The following is a 22,986-nucleotide window of genomic DNA, read 5'->3' on the forward strand; positions in this document are numbered from 1 at the left end:
GCCGGATACTCTGGCCCTCGCACCCCCAGCCCCTGGAACAGACACGGCCCTTATCATCCGTGGCATCCTCCGCCTATGCAGAACAACACTCTCTACATTTGTTCTCGTTTTGTGTATCATGTGTAATCAGTCTCGGTTTTCAAAACCTGGAAGCTAGCAGGTGCAGTCCATAGCACATGAATTATTATTAGTAGCCTATCACTATCATCACGCCACTGCTGGTAGGCAGAAACATTTGGATCCTGACATAGAATACATCGTTTAACTTTCGTTTAAGACGATTAGACAAGTCTTCTCACTATGGTCTATGAACAAAATGTTACTGCCCCGGAATGTCTTCATTACGTAACCTCATGGTTTTATGTTGTTAATATTATTATAGTTATCTGCTGTTACAATTAAATTGCTTGGCAGACGTCCTCGTCAGGCCAACGTATCTTACATTTTATTCGGGCTACTATCCAATTGTACAGCCTGCAATTCAAGAGTATATCGGCAGTGCCGAACCTGCAACAACTAGGTCAAAGGTCCAGTTTCTTAACATGCACCACATTCTGTACACTAAGAACTATAAACACCAGCAGCAAAAGAAAAACAGGAAAAACAATGCGACCTGTATTCGAATCTCTGGTATGAAGGGTCCTTTTTTGGTGAGGCTATCCGTGTAGGCATCATTGACGGTCCATTTCTTTTAATTGCCCGAAACCATGATACGGACCTGCGTCGTTAAAAATTAAGGGACAAGCACGCTTTTGACACATGCCTACACTTAAAACAGATTGTTATGCAGACTTCCGAATACATGCATAATATAGGAAATTTCGTTACCAGAGTTTAAGAGAGTTTTACTTGTCTGACAGGTAACGCATATTGGTCTATGTAATAAAAATGTTGCATGTGTCAAGTTCATAAAATGACGGGCAACGCATGGCGTCCTAGATTTAGACATTCAGAAAATTACTTTATGGAGCTTATCGATGGTTGATATTTCCTTTTCACTTCTGATTAAAGTGTGTTAAAAAGTATTGGCTGCATTTCAATGGTTGACGTTAAAATAACGGAATAATGCTAATGCATGGACTTGGGGCAGGTAGTAGCGGTGTCAACAACCACGCTTAAATATCGTCATACTAAACTATGTTGTCTGGATTTCATTTCACAGTAATGCATTTTACATTTTCATGATTCTAAAATTGTTTGGTGTGAATACCATTGCGCACGTTATCAGAATGTATCCACTATCAAACAACAGTTGTTGTTAGAAATTTACATGCGGGTTGCCAATGAAAAAAAATCTTCGCTGTGTTGGATGAGAAATATTGGGAACGAGATATGATCAGTCGTGCATCTCATTAAGCATCCCATTTAAAATCGATCCTGTATCGGGAGTATGTATCTAGGGGAAAGCCGACCCACCTGCTGCGTTACTACACCGGCTGAAAACAGGCCAGGACTGGGAGGAGGAAAAAAACACAGCACGCACCTTACTTTCAAACGGTACCATTACGCTCGGAAAAGGCATTGCACGCATGTAGACAGCAAGATGCGCTCGTGTCATTCGTTACCACTGACGTGTACATTACATTTACAACTTGTATGTTATTAATTGATGTTTACAACTATTCATTCAGTAATCAGCTAAAACAGTTTCATGATTGAAATATCTGATGTCACACTAAACAACGTAACAGTTATCATGATACCATATTAACACGTAAATACTAACAATGTATTAAATATTGATTTGTATTGATTTTACATGCCTTTAGTGAGATAACGCTACTTTTCGAGTTTCTGGGAAAATATGAGTCTCTCTGAAAAGAAAACGTATTAAGGCATTTGAATGGCTAAGAGGAATATCTCATCTTAAGGACCATTACACGTCCGATGCATTAATTTAAGTTGGCTAAGATGACAATCTCCCCGATTCGGCTGAAGATTTTTGCGCAATTACCGATAACTTTCTTTTCTTTAACAGTTATTCCTTTATAGAAGTACGAGGTACCCTGCGTCCTCTGTGCAGAGTTGGCTTTACAATGTTCATTTAACGCCATATACTCCAACTACATATAATCGAACTTGACAGTCTCTGGAACTTGTCTGAGAGAAAAGTGAGGGTTAATGTTAGAGTTAAACCCAGGTAAAATGTTTGATCGTACTTATCAAGCCCACGAGTCAGATTTTCTTCACAGGGTGAGCCATTTCCCGGGCTTTAATATTCATACATATAGATAGCTTCTAATAAACTGTGGGAGCCTAAATTCCAGCTTGGAAAATTTATAAGACTATTTCCTAAAAACCCTGATTTTAAGGATTTTATGCATATAAGGGTTTTATTTGGACCCACAATCAACGGAACCATACAGTGCAATGACTTAATTTCGCAGATCAAGGCTAAAATAAACCCTTCTATCCCCGGCTTACCTGTCCATAAAGGAAATACTAAAACACATTTTTACCTTAAGGATATGCATGTCGATTTAAACTTTACAGTTTGATTAATAAATACATACATGTTTAAAAACAGGCACCAAACGGTCTCCCTGGAGATGATTATCATGGAATATCATCAGAGTGAATTCATCATATTCCTTTAAGCAGAGGGAGAAATCTAACCCATTTCCAAAAGAGAAAGAATGACTTCTGTATATTGGTAATTATTTATTATTTTTACTTTATCGTCAATTTAGAGTTTTCTGGAGATACCAGATCGAACAATCGAGACCTTTTTAATCCCGTGCGGTAAATTTAGCGCCCCCACCTGATACCTGAGAGAAAGGTATGACCGTCCCCTCACGGTCCATTTCATTAGCAGAGAGGAATTCGTGTTTTATCTAAACGCTCTGTAGCCCCTGCTATTTTCACTTGAAAGCGAAACGTTGAACTCCTTCAAAGATAATGCAGTAAATTCAACGTCAGAAGTGATACATCTCAAGCATGCATTGTTGTAATACCTGCGCGCACACGGATGGTCTTTCTCAGATGACTGGTTTTCTCTCTGCAAAATTATTATGAATGTACACATTTGTTGTATCTACAATTATAATAAACGTGTTTGTTTTGAATTGATGATATATGCCTTGTTCTGAAAGAATATTCCAATGTACCACCATCAGGTGCAAATAAGAAAAAAATTAAAGTGAAATCAATACTCTACTAATCACACCACTTAACAGCCAAATTACGTCTATGAAACGTATTTTAATGAACAGTTTGTTGACAGATGACACTATGCTCGGAAAAACAATGCTACAGAGGTTTCAAGGCTGCGATAGTTTTCAATTAGACAGAAACAGGGAGGGAGAGAGAAAAAGGGGGCAAGTTGAGTGATTGTACGTGTTGTGCCGTTGTGCCAGGGGTCCTAGGAAGGTCTGCAGTACGTAGAGATAGCCATTCACTGAACCTGCAGAGCGCGTGTGAAAGGAGGGAGCCGGTCAGGAGGGGAACGTTCGCTGTTTGGGAGGATTGTTATTTTTTTATCAATCAGCAGCAATTTGTTCAACCGGCAAGGACAGGGCACCGGCAGCCCCGCTGGCTCGGGTCAATGAGACAACACAGCCTCGAAGAAGAGCAAATTGCATCAGTTCGCAAACACGGAGGTGAAGCGAGGGATTATGACCGTGCTTTAATGAGAGAAGGGGAAATGCGGATGACTATGAACAGGCTGGGGGAGAGGAGAGCTCAGGGTGGGGGGAACGAGAGAGGGGGATAAGGAGGAGAGGAAGGAGAGGGGGCTGCTGGGGCTAGTAGAGTCTCAGGGTATACATGTGACGGGGAAATATGAAGGACTTTGACAGGTCTTAAACGGTCTGGCGCCAAGGCCTCTGTCTACAGGATAAATATAGCAGGGGAGATGATGCAAAGAGATTGGAAGACCTGATGAAGAGATGAAAAGTAACAATGCAAAAGGAGGAAGCAAAAAAACAATCATTTGAGAACAAATCAGGATTATAGTTTTCCTTTTTATTATTTTACAGCGCCGGTGCCATTAGCGGAGTGGGTCACTTTACTCTCCTTTTTGGTGCAATGCACTGTACCGCACCTTAATGCACCTAGAATTTTTACAAGTTGTATTCGCAGGCCATTCCAAGGGCGGATTTTGGGTCTACTGGCCTGTGCGTCCTGTTCTACACATACAGACTTCACACAAAACAAATACCATTCTTTGTCATTTTAATGAACTGTCCCGCAGGAAAATGAGATTAAATATTGTGTGGACTCTGTACTTCGGTGAACGGTAAAATATCCTCAAATATTTACACGCAAACATAATTTATTACCACTGAGTCAGTATAACACACCCCTCAAAAAATAAATCGATCTACTGAAAAAAAAAGAACAACACCTTTGTGTAACATCATTTTTGCTGTTTAAAAAACCGGTAGCATTGAATGAAGAAAGCGCCTGGCATGAGCGCCTACTAAGTCAACCAAGTACCGTGATAATGCCACATTTGATTGCTTTCTTTCCCATTTAGATAATGTGTACACCCAGGATCTGCAGAACAAATAAACTGAGCCTAATTTAGACCATTGTTGATATAATTAGTTCTCTGGGTATATACATGGCAAATCATTAACATTCTCCATGTGTTGTTAATCTTTTTTCCTCTCAACGATTTATTTCTGCGTCTGGAGTGAGCACACTTAATACGGACCACTGCTCTGTCACATGACGAAGAAAGAAACGAATAAAACCTCGTATGCTGTGTTAAAATGCTGTCATTTTGTTTAAACTTATGAGCAGGTCATTTACCTATCTACCGTCGGAGCGTTCCATGGTCAGTTGTCATGAGACGACTGATTATTATGTTATACAAGTAAAGGAACAAAATACACCACTCAATTTTCAGTATATAATTAAAACATCAACCAACTGTTGATCAGTAAAGACTTTGCCATCCCACAAAGATTCCACAATTGTTAATGCACATTTTACTACATGGAAGAAATTGGATTTCCCGGGCATTAAACGCTTATCGAGTAAACACTCACACATAATTTGTATTTATATATGTATTTTTCACCTGCCTAAAACTGTCTTGATATTTGTAACAACAATAATTAAATAACAAATCTTCTGAGTTTCATACGTGGTGATGGTGATTAAAACCATTTTCAGAGAGCTCAGAATTATGTTTCTACATCATTCCCATAAAGACTACCTCCAATTAAACGGGATTAAAATTTATTTCAATTTATTTCGTTGGCAATGCAACTGTTAAATTCAGATCAAATCAGCATGTATTATACGTACTGTAACACGACGTTAACGCAATATATGGAAATCTGGAACAAATATATGCAACATACATGTGTGGTGAAGCACTGGATATACAGCAGATCCTGCTAATTCAATGAATGATATTAACAAAATAAGGGTTAACACGCTCTATGGGCTTCAGTTTATCCTGAAAAACCTTGACAAGGCACTGGAAGAATAAAAATAAACCAAATGCATGCTGTGCTTGTTAAAACGTGACAAAATTGACTGTTTTCGTGTTCTTTAGCACAGAGAAATAAAATATGGGAGAAAATATAAACCAATGTATTAATTATTAATATTACTAACGGACTGGAATGATAATATTCAGATAATGATGCATGACATATCGATTTTTATATTCTTTATTATCTAAAGGTGCAGGCAAATACTACTGAACCAGAAGACGGACTGCCTTAAGCGACTTGACATGACACTACAGGCCCATAATAGAACAGGTTAAAATCCTGATTACAGGTCCAATGCGTGGAATAAATACCTTATATATCGAAATGGATGTTACTGGTCTCGTTCCCTTACAAGCCCTCACGATTTTTTTACAAAAGCAAAAAATGCCCTTGAACAAGGACAGTTTTAACGCATTTGGCTGGGGAGACCATGGGCTCCAAATCCATTACTGAATAAACCTTAGGACTTGCGGCGCCACAGCCCAAGTAAAGTGGAGGCCTCGCACCTTTTCAATACGGTCTCGAGACATATCTCCTCATCGCGTCTCATTCTGTCAGCTTTATCTCCACCTCGCACGTATAAGCAGCAAGTGTCTCTGCTTGCTTTCTTCGAAATCCTCTAGGCTCTTATCGCTCGTGCTCCTGCTTAAACTAAACAGAATACTCGTGTTTATTTGCCCCGTTTATATCTTAAACTCATCTAGCTATGCATGTTTGCTTGCATATTTATTTTTTTACATATGTCATGTAATGCACGGGCCTCAGTTACTTGCATTTGTGAGCAACAATTATGTGATGTGTGACACAAGCTCATGTAAGTGTACTCAGTTCTCCCCACTTAAATTGTGAGTGAGTTGCATAGAGCATATACACGTTTTCTGAACTGTTATTTTATATACACATTTCATTATTATTGTTGTTATTGTTTCTAATATTATTATTCTGAAAAGGGTAAGTGATCGCTGAAGGGTAAAATACAGCAGGGCGGGGGGTCACAAGTGCAGCAACAAAATATTGGGAAAAACCGTGTGGGGACTTTCTACGGGGCTGTAATGATAAAATTATACTCAACAAGGCAGGGGTTAATCGGAATTTTGTGGGCTGTTTGTATTCTACGGATTACTATTTTTTTGTTTCAGTTTTGTTATCGCGGCAGGATTCGGGATTGACAAAGCGGCAGTGGAGCTTCAAAATAAATCCGTTCTGAGGATTAGGGTATGTATCCCTGGGTAGACCTAAACGGACACTTCAGTGTTTATTAAAATCCCCACATTTAAACGAATAGATGTTAGTACCGGCAAGGAAACATAGCAATCAGGGAACTTGCAGCCTGAAAACTCAATCATAAGCCGTGGCTTTGGAGTGAATGGTGAGGGGATTGGAGCACGCTGTTTGAGGATTTTGGGGTAAATATGAAGTGACAAGAGACGGTTCTTATTGTGGAACGTCAGCAGACTGGCGCCAAGCGGCTCTTTAACAAACGGAGTTCCAGTTAATCAAGGATCTGCGAATGGACTTCTTAAAGGTATACACAGCAGTCTTCGGAGCCGGCTTTAATCGCTCCAGAGGAACCACACAGAGTTTGAAGCTAAGATTATATGTAGTTTGACACATACCAACAATCTGTCCATGCTATTCTGGACAAGGGAAGGCGCTTCTATGGCTGACGTTAAAATTCACTGACCAGTGAAAAATACACCCCGCACGCTGCTTATCTTTGTGCTATCTACCATGTTCGTCGCTCGCTTTTTAATTTTTTTACATTTAAAGCACAAATTAATATTTTTGATGTGTTCGACATTTTTGTTAACATACGCAGGATATTGATTTTTATGTCAATGTCGTAGAAATACTCATAAAATGTGTATATTACTACAATTTCAGAGAAAACGATGGCAAAACAGTCTACATTTGAAGGAAAATACTCGCGAAGTGGCTAGCGCGAATATATAGGTTACATATGAATAACGGCTAAGAATCAGGTTGCAGTTTCGGATCGGAATGTCAGCTTCCTCAAAAATGTATTCCAGCATGTATCACAGGTGACCATTATAATGAAACAAACCGCTGCTGGACGACCAGCATGAAGCACTCACCGCATTTCCCACTTGATTTTTCTCTTGTTCACTCAGCTGTTTTCTTTTCTCCGTGCTTCAGCGCGGCATCTGGGTCTGGTGCTTTTCGAATGACCCGGGGCTGCGTTTAAAGAGGCAATGTCCGGTTTATTAGCTGCCGTCCTTTCCCGTAAAGTCATTCGAAAGACTACAATGTTTGAAACTTCACAAATATCACCAATCTTTTCAAATAAAAATCTAAAGCGCGTCACCAAACGGTTACCGCTGTGCTCCCCGTGCGATAGCGCTCGGGACACGAGCCTTACATAAAAATCAGTCGGTCAATATTCATTCAAAAACATAAATAAGGAAATATTTTTAAATACATAATGCATTAGGTTTGGACGGAATTTCACAATCTTAACGTGATACACATGTAGCTATTTGATGGGAAAATCTTTAACCTAAAAAACGTAAAAAAAATCAATGATACACATGCAACCAACAAAACAGATATTTCGTTTTAAAACCACCATTTGTGTATTTTAGAAAATCGTTTACGGTTTACAGAATAGCCTTTTTGCTTGGTCAAAATTACTATACAATCCGAAAAGAGCAGGCAATATAATATATTCTTAGGTTTCGACAAGAGTATGTATCGGGGTGTGTATTAGTTGCCACGGATAAGGTAGAGAACAGCTCCACAAAACGATTTAACGCAAGCCGATCGAGGCGCTCTCTCCACCGGCCGAGGATAGAAGGCTGACCCGGTGTTTGGCTTGAAGTTGGGGGTGGGATTTCCCGATCTTTTCTCTGTCATTGGTTAATATTTTATTCTGTTGACATGTTTTCTTACTGCTAATGCTTCCGACACCTTCTTGTCGTCGTCCCCCCATCCCCCTCCCGTCTCGATCTTGGCCGGAGTTGTCAAAACCACGCCTATAGAGGCCCACAATTGGTCCAGAAAGCGTAAAATCAGCAATCAAGGGGGGCTTGGTTCATTAGTGTTGGGATCAGAGCAGGAAGGACATGTGAGAGAGTCACAGTTCTCCAGTGAACAGGGCAAGATCTAACAATTTCAACTCCGTGTCGATTACTCTCGCATCTCCATTTTAAGAGTGATCTTATTTTTCGCAACGCGACTTTTTGGAGGAGAACAGGGCAGCTCCCGATCCGCTTCTAAAACGCCAATGCAGTCCCACTGACTGATATTATTGCGGGACTTCGTGGAAGCATCATCGCCGGGAGAATTTAAAGCAACTCCTTCTATTTTTTGGTCACCGAGAAGCGTCTGTAAAGTAACCTCCTTTTTATTCCTGGCACCGCAGTCGACTCTACTCCTGCGCTTCTTACGATTTCAAGACCACCAAGAATTTATTCATACGGATTCGTACTTCTTTTATAGGAGGAAACATTACAGCGTATAATAATTTCACCTCGATTTTTGGATGCACCGATGAGAGATCCAGTTTTCACAGGGACTGCCATGGCTTATCACCCCTTCCACGCTCACCGGCCGGCCGACTTCCCCATGTCAGCCTTCCTAGCAGCCGCTCAGCCTTCTTTCTTCCCGACGCTGACGCTACCTCCCGGCGCTCTCACCAAACCAATCGCGGACCATGCTCTCAGCGGAGCTGCGGAAGCAGGGCTGCACGCGGCTTTGGGTCATCACCACCAGGCGGCTCATCTTCGTACCCTCAAGAGCCTGGAGCCGGAGGAAGAGGTGGAAGACGACCCAAAAGTCACCCTTGAAGCCAAGGAACTGTGGGACCAGTTTCACAAAATAGGAACCGAAATGGTCATTACCAAATCTGGGAGGTAAGGATGCGAATGTATTCAAATTTATACTTACTAAAAAATTCTGCATCGTGTGAAATACAGCAATTTAATTCAAGAGAATACCGTACCATATAGATAATACATATTTCCTCTATCAAAATGGTAATATGCGCCTGAATAGCTAGAACCTGCATTCAACATTAGGAATACGTACAAGGGAGGCCTAGCTAGGTTTTGTGCTTTGCCTGCTTAGACGTTTCGAATTGTATTTAACGTCAACAATATATTATTGCAAAAACATGGCTAAAGGTAATATACGTTGGTTAAATGGTAGTTAAATAGTAACGCATGAATTTCACGTATGCTGTCGTACAGTTACATATCATTTTATATTTAATTTGTCAAATAGCAAAATACAATCATTTTGCCAGAGAGAACGGTCCACTAATGTTACAGACATCGTCTGCCTCAAACTTATTTGGGTCAGAATGATAAAATACCTGTCAGTCTAGTATTATTCAGGATTTTATATTGTGGAAAACTGAAATGCTCTTCGTCTTGTAGTAGCGTACTTCGCAGTTTAAGATGGGAGACTTCCAGGAATTTAGTACACAGAACTACATCACAATGTGGATCAAATAATGCACGCTGTCATTTTTTATGCCATTTCAAGACAAAGAGGGTGATTTAATTAATAGGTCAATACCGTACACAGTGTTGAAGGAATATTTTCTGACATGAGATGGACAGTTTAAGAGTGATCATTTTCCACATATTCTGCAACTGCTGCAGATTCACATTGGTGTAGCATTTACTGCGGCTTAACTGTGATTAAATATAAATAACTTTATACTTAAATCTTGACCGCAACGCTAGTAACCGTGTTATTAAATACAATTTAAAAGGCGAGGCAAGTAGGGCAATAAATAACAAAATAACTGCGTTTTATTTATTTTTAATATTGAATTAATTGCGCTACTGGACGCAGCAATCAAAGACGATAAAAAAACATCATTTTAAGTATGGCTAACAAGCAGCTACTGATTAAAAATGTATGCAATAAAATTGTGTTTTCTAAGTGTTAATTCCTTCTCTTTGCCTGTATTTCAGGAGAATGTTTCCTCCTTTTAAAGTTCGGGTGAACGGTCTTGATAAAAAAGCCAAGTATATCTTACTGATGGATATAGTCGCCGCTGACGACTGCCGCTACAAGTTCCATAATTCTCGTTGGATGGTCGCGGGGAAAGCTGACCCAGAGATGCCTAAGCGAATGTACATCCACCCGGATAGCCCGGCCACGGGAGAACAGTGGATGGCGAAGCCTGTTGCTTTTCATAAACTCAAGCTGACGAACAACATCTCGGACAAGCATGGATTTGTAAGTATCTCGTTATCGTACAGAGGCACATAAATGAATACAATGATCATAATGATTACATCAAAATGTCTACATATACATTTTACAAGGCATGAGGTTCTGTATGTCAATGAGTTCAATCTATTTATTCCACATTGCAAGTGTACATGGATTAGTAACTGGAAAGGGTATCAGCGAAGGGTGCCAGTTATTAATTCAATTAATTTAGTAAGGAAAGGAAAACGAATGTAGAACGTAATAATAATCTAACAATTATGAGACGAATACTGTTGTTTTTAAATAACCACTTTTCAGTGAAACTTATTTTACGTTTTAAATGTTGACTTTGAGTCGGAGCGTGGGTCCTTGTTGTAATGTCTGTCAATTAAACAATAAGAAACGACGTGTTCGTTAAAAAGTGCTTTGCAAATATCATTTATACTTTTCCTTTGTATAATGTAACAGTAAATTAAAAGAAGAGAAATATGGAAAAAGCACGAATATACTTTGCTAGTTTTATATTATGTCTTTCGTCGCTGCTGCACAAACTATAAGGTTTATGCAAGCGACAACGTAATACTTTTTGTAAATAGGCTTAAGGGTCCTTACAATTGTATAGTCACAGAAGACTGAATGCATAGTTCCAGTATTGGCTGGTTTGCGATAAAAGCTTTAAGCTCCGAGGAGTGGTTTCGTGTGAAACACGGGGACCGAGTTTGGGATTAGGTAAAGTGGAAGGAATCAGGTCAAGGAGACGGGGCAGACTCTGAGTCTCGCTGTAATGAGTGGGCGAGCCTCTCGTAGCGACCTTTGACGTCTGGTTGGATCTCCCCTCTTCAACGGGATGACTTGGGCAGCGAGGAGAAATGTGTGGACAGCGCTGGAGTGTTTTTACTGTCTGTCCCTTAAGTGCAATTTAGATTTAGATGAAGGAAAGAGAAGCGGCCCAGAAGCTCACCATTAGAATTAAAAGCAGAAAGGGCGACATGACACTGGACTAGCACCAGCCTTAAGAGAAACAAACGAATGACCGCATACCAAGTGGTAGCTACGTACATACTCGCAGAACCATTTATACCATCTGTGTCACCCAATTATGGAAAATGCTTAAGAATATGGGTTGTAGTTTCCATAAATCAACCAATTAAGACAATCATCCACTAAAGGATTTCTCCTCTAACAACAGCAAACCCTGTTCCGAATGAACGTAACTTTTTGCACGATGCTGTATTCCGTACTACGAAAAATACAAACGTTCGATTTCAGTATCATTAACATTAGTTTACACATTGTCGTGCGGAAGACCTGTTTGGTATACGTTTAACGCTATTGATTGTGGTTTCATTAGTAAGGTGTTTGCAAAACTGACATTTTTACATTTCACGGTATTGTGGTAGCTAAATCATTTAAATTATTATTGAAATATTAAACTAGTTCATTATAAATAAATGAATAGGCTTTGAAAACCAGAGCAGTAGGCCGCAAATTCATCCAGTATTATACTAGTAGGCTACTACTACTACTACTACTACTACTACTACTGATAATAATAATAATAATAATAATAATAATAATAATAATAATAATATCACGAGTGACGAGTACATGTTACAAGACATTACATACCGTCAGAAAATGAAACTTATTTTTAATGTTATAAAAGCTACTGACACATATGTTTTTGTTTTTGTTCACAGACTATTTTGAATTCTATGCATAAATATCAGCCCAGATTTCACATTGTGAGGGCCAACGACATTCTGAAGCTCCCCTACAGCACTTTCCGGACTTACGTGTTCCCGGAGACGGACTTTATTGCCGTCACTGCCTATCAGAACGACAAGGTGAGTTACCAACACTCGCGCAGGCCTGCCTCCAGTCGAGTTTGTCTGTTTGCCATCGCTCCAGCAACGCTCACTTTAAAGTAAAGATGTATTTTGAAAAAAAAATGTATTCTGGACAACAGAAGTAATTATTTGAAGTAAACAGCCTATACTTAGTTCTGTATGGCTGACTTTGAGAGCACCATACTCAATGAAAAGTTTCCCTACTGAAGTCGGGTGCGGTAGTGTTTTACTGTTTATTGTAGAATGACGACGGCGAACTTACTAAGTAATACGAATGTGTATTTACTCAGCTTGGCACCGATTTGTTTTTTAAGTGCAATTCCTTTAACGGAACAACCATTGCTACCCCGTATTAGAAGCTTAATACCTGCCAAAAGAGAACGTAAATATGTTTATTTTCACTTATTTTGACTGTAGCTTGACATGCATTTTATTGGAGTCATTTTTCCTAACAAAAAGCAAGTATCGTTTACTTCCTCTCCGTCTGAACGCTAAACGCTAAATGCGAATTATTTTAAGCAACTAAATATGTGAGAAAAATCATTTGAACAATCTTTAACGTTGCAAGAATGTCTTTAATACGAAATGAACTCGAATTCCGTTCAAATCAGGTGTCAATGTAAATGTTATGAATGTCTTTATCCAATTTGTCATGTCGCACGGCGCACCCTGTTGTGGAAATGAATTAAAAGCAGGTCATTTTTGGTTGATGAAAGTGTCAGTAATTCCTACGTTCGAGGGAACTATTTATTTTTAATTCTCGCCTGTGCACCCGTCCCCTCCCTGCCGATGCTAATTGGCGTCCGTGTCCGAGGGGCCTGGTGGGCTTGTTGGTATCGTAAAGTTTATGGCAAAGAGTCACAATCGATTAGAAGGCACTTAGGCACACAAGCTATGTCCGCGAGCTACTACAGTCCCCAAAGCACTTCAATCAAAGCGTAACAATTCGGTAACTTAAAGCATAAGCACAGCGTGATATCATTAATTCGGAGTCCACGATATTTCCACGCACTAAAGGAAACACAAATAAATAAAAAATACCACACTACGTGCTATCCAAGCTTAATGCAAAAACGTAGGCTACACTGTTCATGATTAGATTCATATTGTGTTCACAGCCTTTTGAATAAAAAAGACGTTTGGAATTGGAAGTGTTGTCTGATTAGTACAGCAGCAGCCACTGGGCCATCAAAAATGTTGTACTTGCATGGAAAAAAAAATTCAAGGCGACTAATGAATAATTGATTATTCAGCGTCGCCAGCACAATAATTCAGTCTCCACTCGTATCTCCGGCTCTCCCTCTATCGCCAGCCCTCTCTCTCTCTAGTCATCTTTGAAAATAATAAGGATATATCTAACACAGCCAAGTTTAGTCGCCCAATATCCTCTTGGGGGCAGTGAAAAATAACTTCCTATCATTAAGAGTTCATCAATAATGCAGGCTATTAGCGTAGCATCGTTTTTAATAAATCAATCGGGTGTTAAACAGGTTATTCTGTATGTAGAACTGCATGCAGAATCAGCTCCAAACTGCTGAAATAATTTCTAATAGACAGGCCTACACTTGTATTATGTCATTATGTTTCATACCCAGTCAAAAAAATTCAAAATAATAATAATAATAATTATTGTTATTATTATTATTACTATTGGACTTGTTGCAATGAAAAATACTCTGAAAAGTGCAATGATAATTTCGTGAAGACACACAATACTCTTAGAGGCGATGTCATGTAATCAGATAGTAAGAAGCTTAATACAGCATTTTTGATAAAGGATTGCTGCTTCATGTTACGTAATGATTAATGCCAATACTCTGTCGCTCATTCTCTCCAGATCACTCAGCTGAAAATTGATAACAACCCTTTTGCAAAGGGGTTCAGAGACACGGGAAATGGAAGAAGAGAAAAGAGGTACAGTTATTTTATCAAAAATACAAAAATATGTTCTTCATGGATGGTACAAAGACTCATCAGCAATGTTTGTCAGCTCATTGTAGGTCATCTGTTTAGACGCTGAAACCGTAGTTTAGACGAGATGAAGTCAATGAAATATTACAGTGCGTTTCCTTAACCTGTCGATTATTCTACAGGGTGGTGTGCAAAATGCATTGGCAAATGCAAAAAAAAAAATTAATTAATCTCAGTTCTCTCTTCAGGAAGCAGCTAACCTTGCCATCTCTGCGCATGTATGAGGATCAGTGCAAGGTGGATAGAGACGGCGGCGATTCTGACGCCTCTTCTTGCGAACCAACGATTGGAAGAGACTCTGTGCACTCACCGCTCGGACCCGTAACCAGCCCACTGAGGTTCAACCGAGCCAGCCGAGGTGTGACAGCTGACATGCGCTTTCGTGTTTTGCGGAACAGCCTGTTTTTCATACCATAATTGTACGCCGGTGGATGCTAAAATGATTATCTTGTCACTGGAGGCGTGATCATAACAACAGTGCCCATTTTAATGTAAATTACACGGATTGTGACCTTTTAAAAAGTATTTGTACTCAGGTATGCGAACAATGCCTAGAGCAAATCGCAACGTATGGGTGGCTGACTACACGCATTTAAAGACAAAACATGCATGGGATGTAAAAATATATCAGTATCATTGCGTTACAAAATATCCGCATATTTTTATTTTAAAAGGAAATACGCGGGAATATTTGTTCTGGCCCCATTGTTCGCGCGCTGTAGCCACTTTATGTTGCTAGGATTGCTTTGTGCCATCTTTATTGTTTTAAGCGATATTATAGAGTTTCGTTGATGCTTCGTTATACAGCCTGGACACGTATGGAATCAGCCGCAAACCACCCACACAGTTAGTTAACTGAGCAGTGGTTAGAAAATAAACAAGCTTTACTGGAGGAGGCCATAAGGCGAGCCCGGGACTAAATCCGTGCGTCCTGCGCTTTAGTGCATCGCACGTGATCTCACAGGTCAGAACATACATAATATATAATCTGAGCACGATATGATGGGAGGAAATTACTGTAATTTGGTTCAATGCGCCATCTCGCCTGCTTGCCTCCTCTCGACAAAGAAGCAGTACAGCTGCACCGGCTGCCTCTGGCCTACAGCAGATACGCTCAGGAGCAGCTGCAGGCCTGGGCCTATTCAGGGTATATTCGTGAAATGCGTGGCCATTGAAATAAACACAGACAAGCAAACGTACAATGCTTTATCAAAAGGCAAACCTTTAAACTGTTGTACTCAAACAGCTCGTACCAAAATAAAAAAGGCAACCGTCTGCTCAATCTGCCAATAAGATGATAGCTGATGCAAAGTGGTGAGGCGGTTGCGAAACGCATGTCATAGTCGAATCACGACTAAACTGTACGAAATCACTTACGCAATTAATGTATGGGTATGCGGCGAATTATTTTGAAGTTTTACCTAACCAAATTGACGTGCAAATCGACATGCAAAGCAGTCGGGTGTACGTCAGAGAGGCCTCTTACGTTGTTTGATCCCAGGAGCATGAAGCTGAATGTGTTTAAGCATTCATATGCATATCTATAAAATTCTTATGTTAAATAATCCAAACAATACTTAATTTAATGTTTTGTCGTTTGACAGAAGAGAAGGTCTGCAACGACAGCGACCAAGAACCTGATCCGCACGAGGAGCGCTCTGTTGGAGTGAGCAGCCCTGGTCCCGAGCCTCCATCTCCCTTCAGCCCGAGATGCGAGGACAGGGTGAAAGACAGGCCTAGCCCCGATAAAAAAGGCGACTACCCGAATTCGAAGAAAGACAACGACTCCATATTCAGTATCAGAAATCTGGAAAAGGACAAGTCGGAAAGCAGGCACAGGAAAGAGACCGAATCTTCTAAGACAGACACAGACTGTGGAGGCCTTAGCGGGAGCAAAGATGGGTTCTCCCCATTGATGGTGCAGACGGAGAGCCCCTCGCACTTCAGCGCGGGACACCTGCAAAGCTTAGCCCTCTCTGGGCTGCACAGTCAGCAGTTTTTTAACCCGCTGAACGCCGGACAACCTCTGTTTATCCACCCGGGACAATTTGCTATGGCTCCTGGTGCTTTCTCAACCATGGGTATGGGACATTTACTGGCCTCAGTTTCCGGAGCCAGCGGTCTGGAGAACGGTAGCCTGTCTGCCCAGAGCACGGGCACCCCGAGCCCCTTCCCATTCCACCTGTCACAGCACATGCTCGCCTCCCAGGTAAACGCTTAATTCTCCTCTGTACAATGACTGCATTACTCGAATACTCCGATCGCTTGAGGTCTAAATCCAAGCTGCCGATAGAGAATACAATTCTGATTTCACAGAGGCATATTTCTTGTAATTATACCTTGTGGAGAACATTTGGTGTTTCTTAGACAGCAACTGTCTTGGCTAAACGGTTCGGTTTTTGAACAAGTCAGTTCAAATTTCTTCAATCAGGCAGCATTTTTTTCTGCAGGCTACCTTATCAAAGCAGAAGTTACGCCTTAAAATGATCTGCGTAAAACGATATTTTAATGTGTTCAGTATTATGGCGAACAATAGAGAGCCTCTGTTACACTCAAAATAAAAGAGAAATGATGTTCTGGGTTTTAGTTTGACAATGATGTAAGTCAGCGCAACACAAGACAATTATAAGACCTTGCCTTTTTAACTTAAGAGGAAATGTTGGGTTAAGAAGTTGTTTCTGAAATGTTTACACTTTATGCCCCATCGTCTAATAGTACATTATAACACAATGCTTATTTTCGAATAGCACCAAATAGCACGCTGTCATTAAATACCATTTGGCCAGCTGAAACGTAACCCATATTGCTTAATGCATTCATGTACGTACAGTTAGGACCAATCACAGTGTGGAAAACGAAAACAAGTGAAATTAAGTGACATATCGAAAAACTCACTTCTGTAAGGCTGTGTAACAAAGTATAAGCATTCCACTGGGTCGGTGTTTTTGTGTCTGTCCAAATCAACATAGCTAGCCTATATTCAGGGACAGATCGCCTTTGAAGTTGCACAGTTTCGAACTTCATGCTGTTAAATAATGTGCTTACTTCCTTCCATAAGTGGAAAACGAAATGGGTGAAGGATTGGGCACAATCGTAATTATGAAGAATAGCTCAAAGATAGTTTTTCGTTGTAATGCTTGTTTGGCTTGTGGGTGTTTGTCACGAAACTAAACGTCTCTGTTCATTACAGGGCATTCCAATGCCGACCTTCGGGGGACTTTTCCCGTATCCGTACACCTACATGGCTGCTGCTGCCGCAGCTGCCTCTGCTCTCCCCACCAGCAGCGCTGCGACTTCACTCTCCAGAAATCCCTTCCTCAGCAGCTCCCGACCGCGGCTGCGATTCAACCCATACCAGATCCCCGTGTCTATCCCTCAAAGCACAAACCTGCTCACCACCGGACTGCCGAGCAGTCTCGCCCCCGGATCCGAGTCATCGAAATCGGGCAGCAGGGAGACGAGCCCCGCTCCTGAGCCTCACAACCACAAAGCAGGGTCCAGCCAGAGAACCGGTTCCCCCAAAACATCGCTGAAAGAATCAATCAACGAACTCCAGAACATACAAAGACTGGTCAGTGGGCTCGAGAGTCAGAGGGAGACCTCCCCAGCTAATGATTCCCCAAAGTGACCGACGGCGTCCTAAAATTCCATCCATTTACTTGGTTTTAAATGTTCAAATCTTTGTAAGAACTGTTTTGTACAGCACGCGGCAGAATATAACACGCTAGGATGGAGGAGTGTTTGACCTGAATCGCTGGCATCACCATAGATGGGGTTACGCTCCCAAAAAGGTTTTAAAAGGCATTCATTGTTATTCAAATGGACAACGAAAAGACATATTGCGCTTGTAATAGCCTAACCAATGCGTTCTTGTGGCTAAACCTGAACATATAAGCAATGTTGTGACGACTTCAAGGACGCCTGCGAAACTCAAACGTAATGAAAAGTGAATTGATAACAGAATCAATTTCCACGTATATTTCCGGGAGCTAATGGCAGACTGTGGAACCTGACACAAAGATCACTCGAATTGGAAAACAGTGAAGGAATCAGCTTTGTTCAAAAGAAAAGCACTGAATATGTCAAAAAATGGGAGTCAAATTGGCCCACGAAGGAAGCAGAAACAAAGATCAGCATAAAGTGGAAGCGGTTGGCAGATAAAATGAAAGCTACATCCAAAAATAAATACATTTCAAAAGGGATGGAGAGCGAAACGTTCCGTCATGAAAACTGGTCTCTGAAACATTTGTGGATGATCGATCGCTTGTAATATCTGACGGACAGTTGTATTTGAATTATTTATGTAATTAAAAGAAAAGTAATTCTGTAAATAAGGTATAAGGATCCAAGAATATGCAAATTGGTATTAATTTATTCAAAGCTGTACATTGGCGTGTACATACTACTTAGATTTTAACACGTTGCATTTATTTTCCCTTTTTGTTTTTGATTTTACATGAACGTATATTGTAAATGAAATCCATTTAGCGCTTGTTGGTTTGAAACAGAAGGTGTCTCTATATCTGTGATGCATTGCTATTTGTCCTGCCTGTGACGCGTGAAGGAAGCGTGTGCCATTGTTGCATAACTGTTCATTCGCCGAAAACACTCACCACAATTATGAAAGCTCCCATCTGACCACCTGATAATATACAGCTACACACAACGGCAGGAATCCCTCAGGTTTTATCACTCCAGCAGAGAAGAGATTTGCTACGTTCCTCCTCAAAGAGTAATGTGGGCGCTAGATTTAAACGTATCTCATTTATGCTGGTTATTCGGGTAAATTCAAATGTTTTTTGTTGAATTCTCTCACACTTTCAATAAAAAAAAACAATGTGTTCAATTGTTGTTTGTATCATTTACCTTAGATGATCTTCTTCTATTTTCCATTGTGATGGCCTTCGGGCTATTGTAAGATTACTGAATTAGTTATCCAATCAAAGCAAAAAAGAGTTATGACCATAACTTTCAACATCCAGTATCTTTCCAATTTCCATAATATGTTGTGCTCAATTAGGCTACTACTTGAAACCAGCCGAAAATTCATAGGCCTATATTAACCGGCGATTCATTTTTTTTTTCAATTTTTTGACTTGAATTTCAGCATTGATACGAAATCATTATTTCTGGTGAGAAAGTAAACATCGTTGCTTCAATTTGCAATTAACGGAAATGCAGAGTTACATTTCAAGATACAATGAAAAACGTGAATCGAGTTCTGAAAATGTTAATAGCGGCTTGAATTCGTTTTTCCAAAGTTAAGCTCGAACTTGTCGGACCTTTTAAGGTTTTGTTACCTGTAAACAAATGTAAGTACTTGGTTATTTTTCGCAGTTTAAACACAAACTTAGGAGTTTGGCTGTGGCTAAAATGAATAAAATGTTGGGCGAGCAACGAAAAATTTGACACTTTGCTTGGATTTGGAATCTAGAACTAAAAATGAAACGCTTTGCGGTTAAATTGAATCAGGTCCTAAATGTTCCTCAGATATATAACAAACTATGCCTTGCTTTTTTGATAATTGAGAGACGTAAGGTAAAATCGCTTCGACTCATCATGTAAGTCACATTAAGAAATAAACATGCAACAAGACCTCTTGGAACAAGCCTCTGTTGTCTAGCAGTCAATTAATGTGTAGGCTATGGGAAAGAACACTTAAAGTGGCAGTTGAAGTTTAAATCGGTAGAATTTAATCAATAGCAAAATAGATGATCAACAATCCATTACACAATGGATCACCGTAACCGTAAATCTGATTAAATAAATATTCGAACTTGAAATCTAAGACAACGTTAAATGAGGCTGACCAACACACTCCATCCTTTAACCAACCTGTGCCTTTGCTCAATATATGAGTACTGCGCCCTCTGGCGTCAAGTCGTTTCCTATTTTTGTGACGTTCTGCCCAACCGCTGTGACAGCTCAATTTGCATTTACTTTTTCTTAAAGAACCACATTTATAATCAAGCAATCAATTTTACACGCAGCAAAATCGCAGGCTGAAATGCAAAATGAAATTCTAAAACATAAAATGACACATCAGCTGAAAAAAGTTCATACAGTCCTTTAATAAGCTCAGCATAACGTTTTTTTTGTCTAGCCTACATGATTTGGTTTGTTGTCCATAATTTAAGCGAAGTTAATTTCATTTAATGTCCGAAATAATAATTGATTATTTATTCATAACATTAGCGACAGGAGGAGGTAGCTGAAAGCTATGTAGGCAAACATTTCTCCTTTTTCGATTTGTTGTCCGTTTTTTGTCTTGACTAAGGTGCAAGTAAACTAACTACAAACATAAAATATTGGGCAGTGTTAATTCCTTACTTACACTACATGTTTCATTTGTATAAAAGTGGAAAAGAGATTATGTTGAACTATGACAAAAAATGGGTTTGTTTTGAAATTGTTTTGATGTTGCTGTGGCTGGTGCGTTAGCAGTGGTCTTAGATTGAATTAAGACGTTTGGCTTCGATGTTCACGGAAAAAACATCAGTGCTACTATCTGCTGCAATTTACAAAAAAAAATCAACTTAAATTAAAAGAGGAAAACTTGAATCTTTTCATGGCATTCATTTCGCTTGAAAAACACGTATGCTTTGTAATAATGAAACATGCATTACTGAAAGGCCACATTATTGTGCCTACATTGAATCACATCGTTAGTCGCTAAGCTTTAACATGTTTGATCACAAATTATAACAATATAATATAATAATAATATTCTTGAAAATTACTGAACTTTACTGAATTACTGAAAATTACATCAGACTGTGTTTCGAGAACCCAGTCATTTTTTAAAGAATATGACAAAGTATATGCAGATGTTATTGTACATGTAATTGGTTCAATGTCCGTTAATGTTAAATGTATTATTATTATTATTATTAAATTGCAAATCACAATCAGTTTCCTGTCTGCAAACGTATGACACTATCCCCTCGGTTTGCTAGCTATACATAGAATTAGCACGGGATATTTTTAAATCTGTGTACAACACGGAAGTCGTGACGCCCTGCTTTTCAGCGTATTTCAATATTTCCATTCTTGTGCGCTTTTTATGGCACTCGCGGAGTTGAGCTATTTGTGAGAGAGTGCTAAACAAATACAAATAATCCACGATGATACTATCTCTTTCCATTCATAAATAGAATACAACATAAACTATGGTTTCCTTTGACTTTTGGACATGTTTTGAACTGGTTCTCAAAGAAGCACTGAGCTTCTTGTCTCACACATTTTGAATTGCAGCAGAATCATGACACGTTGACAAATTAATTATGAATTATGAACACCAAAACTAGTTCGCATTAGAACTGTAACATTAAATTACTACCACACAAACATATGACATAAATTACGTTTAAAAACAATTGTATATGTTAGTGTGCTTAGTGGAGAGAACATCAATTCATTTAAGACAAAAAAAAAAAAATAAAAAACAAAAAAACATTAAGCAGCATTAAAAAAAAATCCTGCTTAAAACCATGAGTTGTAGAACGTATTACCATTGGAGCGGCTGTTCCGTTTATTTGTGAGACTTGAATATTTTTTGTTTGGGGAAGAAAGTTTTTTCAAACTGGTCATAAAATAAGAGTATAAGTCATAGCTTATATTGTATACAAATGACCTCATAGTAACTCATATTACATGTTAGTGACAACAGTCTTTGTTCTTTTTATTCAAGAATCATTAGCAATATTAGTGAGAGAGAAGAGAGAGCGATCTAGGTAACATGGGGTAACTCCTACCATGCAAATGACGCCAGTTTGGATGCTTGAATCTCTGAGGGCAAGCAGTATGGGTTGGATGAGTTGAGAGAGAGAGAGAGAGAGAGAGAGAGAGAGAGAGAGAGAGAGAGAGAGAGAGAGAAAGAGAGAGACTTTGACTTGGGAGCTGAGAAAAATAGCACTGTCATAGCGAAAGGGTTAAGCGCCGCGGCGGGGCAGTTCCGGAGGATGGGCGCTTGGACGCCTAGCCACTCTGGCCGCAGACAGCCCTTTGTCCAGGAACCGGCGCCTGTCGCCTGCCTGCCGGCCACACAGCCTCCCCACACCCGCTTACAAAGGCTGAGGGAGATCCCGAGAGCTGCAGCTCCTAATTAGAGAGCCCCCTTCTTCTTTCTTTTCTTTTCTTTCTCCTACGATAATCACAAAACTCTCGTTTTATTAAGGGGCCATTGTTACACTCTGTTATCTCCAATTAACAGAGCGAGGGGCTCGACCTCGCGCTCTCCCGGAGAAAAAAACGATTTGTCTAAAACAATCAGTCAATGATCGATCAATAGGCTCCAATGGCGGCCTCATAGATACTGACTAATGATTTGTAATTGTACTGGGGTAAAAAGGCCACGTCAATATACCACACTGTTAACGGCGCAACGTTCGAGACGTTGTATGGCAAGTACTAAACGTTTGCGAGTTCATTAATAAAGACATAGAATGACAGCATGCAGATGGAATACTTATAATGGGCCATTTGAATGCCCTAGCCAAGCAGGACAGGCTGCCGCATGAGGCCGGAAT

At 39.9% G+C, this 22,986-nt stretch overlaps 1 protein-coding gene across 2 annotated transcripts; it reads left to right on the forward strand.

The window, feature by feature from the left end:
• Positions 1 to 8,498: 8,498 nt before the first annotated feature.
• LOC118774652 (T-box transcription factor TBX2b) lies at positions 8,499 to 19,265 on the forward strand. 2 transcript variants are annotated; one of them, XM_036524039.1, is made up of 7 exons: positions 8,499 to 9,322; positions 10,394 to 10,661; positions 12,338 to 12,484; positions 14,325 to 14,401; positions 14,635 to 14,816; positions 16,063 to 16,667; positions 17,649 to 19,265. In XM_036524039.1, exons 1-7 carry the CDS (start codon positions 8,961 to 8,963, stop codon positions 18,084 to 18,086), a joined length of 2,079 nt encoding a protein of 692 aa, XP_036379932.1. In that variant the 5' UTR covers positions 8,499 to 8,960; the 3' UTR covers positions 18,087 to 19,265. The 2 variants fall into 2 exon arrangements, with proteins under 2 accessions (XP_036379932.1, XP_036379933.1); XM_036524040.1 differs by having other exon boundaries at positions 14,647 to 14,816.
• Positions 19,266 to 22,986: the final 3,721 nt, after the last annotated feature.

The sequence above is a fragment of the Megalops cyprinoides genome, chromosome 3 (assembly GCF_013368585.1).
Source record: "Megalops cyprinoides isolate fMegCyp1 chromosome 3, fMegCyp1.pri, whole genome shotgun sequence".
Taxonomy (NCBI): domain Eukaryota; kingdom Metazoa; phylum Chordata; class Actinopteri; order Elopiformes; family Megalopidae; genus Megalops; species Megalops cyprinoides.

Bases quoted from the DNA above. Each gene is read 5' to 3' on its own strand.
- LOC118774652 (XM_036524039.1), top strand. From the start codon at position 8,961: ATGAGAGATCCAGTTTTCACAGGGACTGCCATGGCTTATCACCCCTTC. The intron at 12,485-14,324 runs GTGAGTTACCAA...CATTCTCTCCAG, and splicing joins CTGCCTATCAGAACGACAAG to ATCACTCAGCTGAAAATTGA. The intron at 14,402-14,634 runs GTACAGTTATTT...AATTAATCTCAG, and splicing joins AATGGAAGAAGAGAAAAGAG to TTCTCTCTTCAGGAAGCAGC.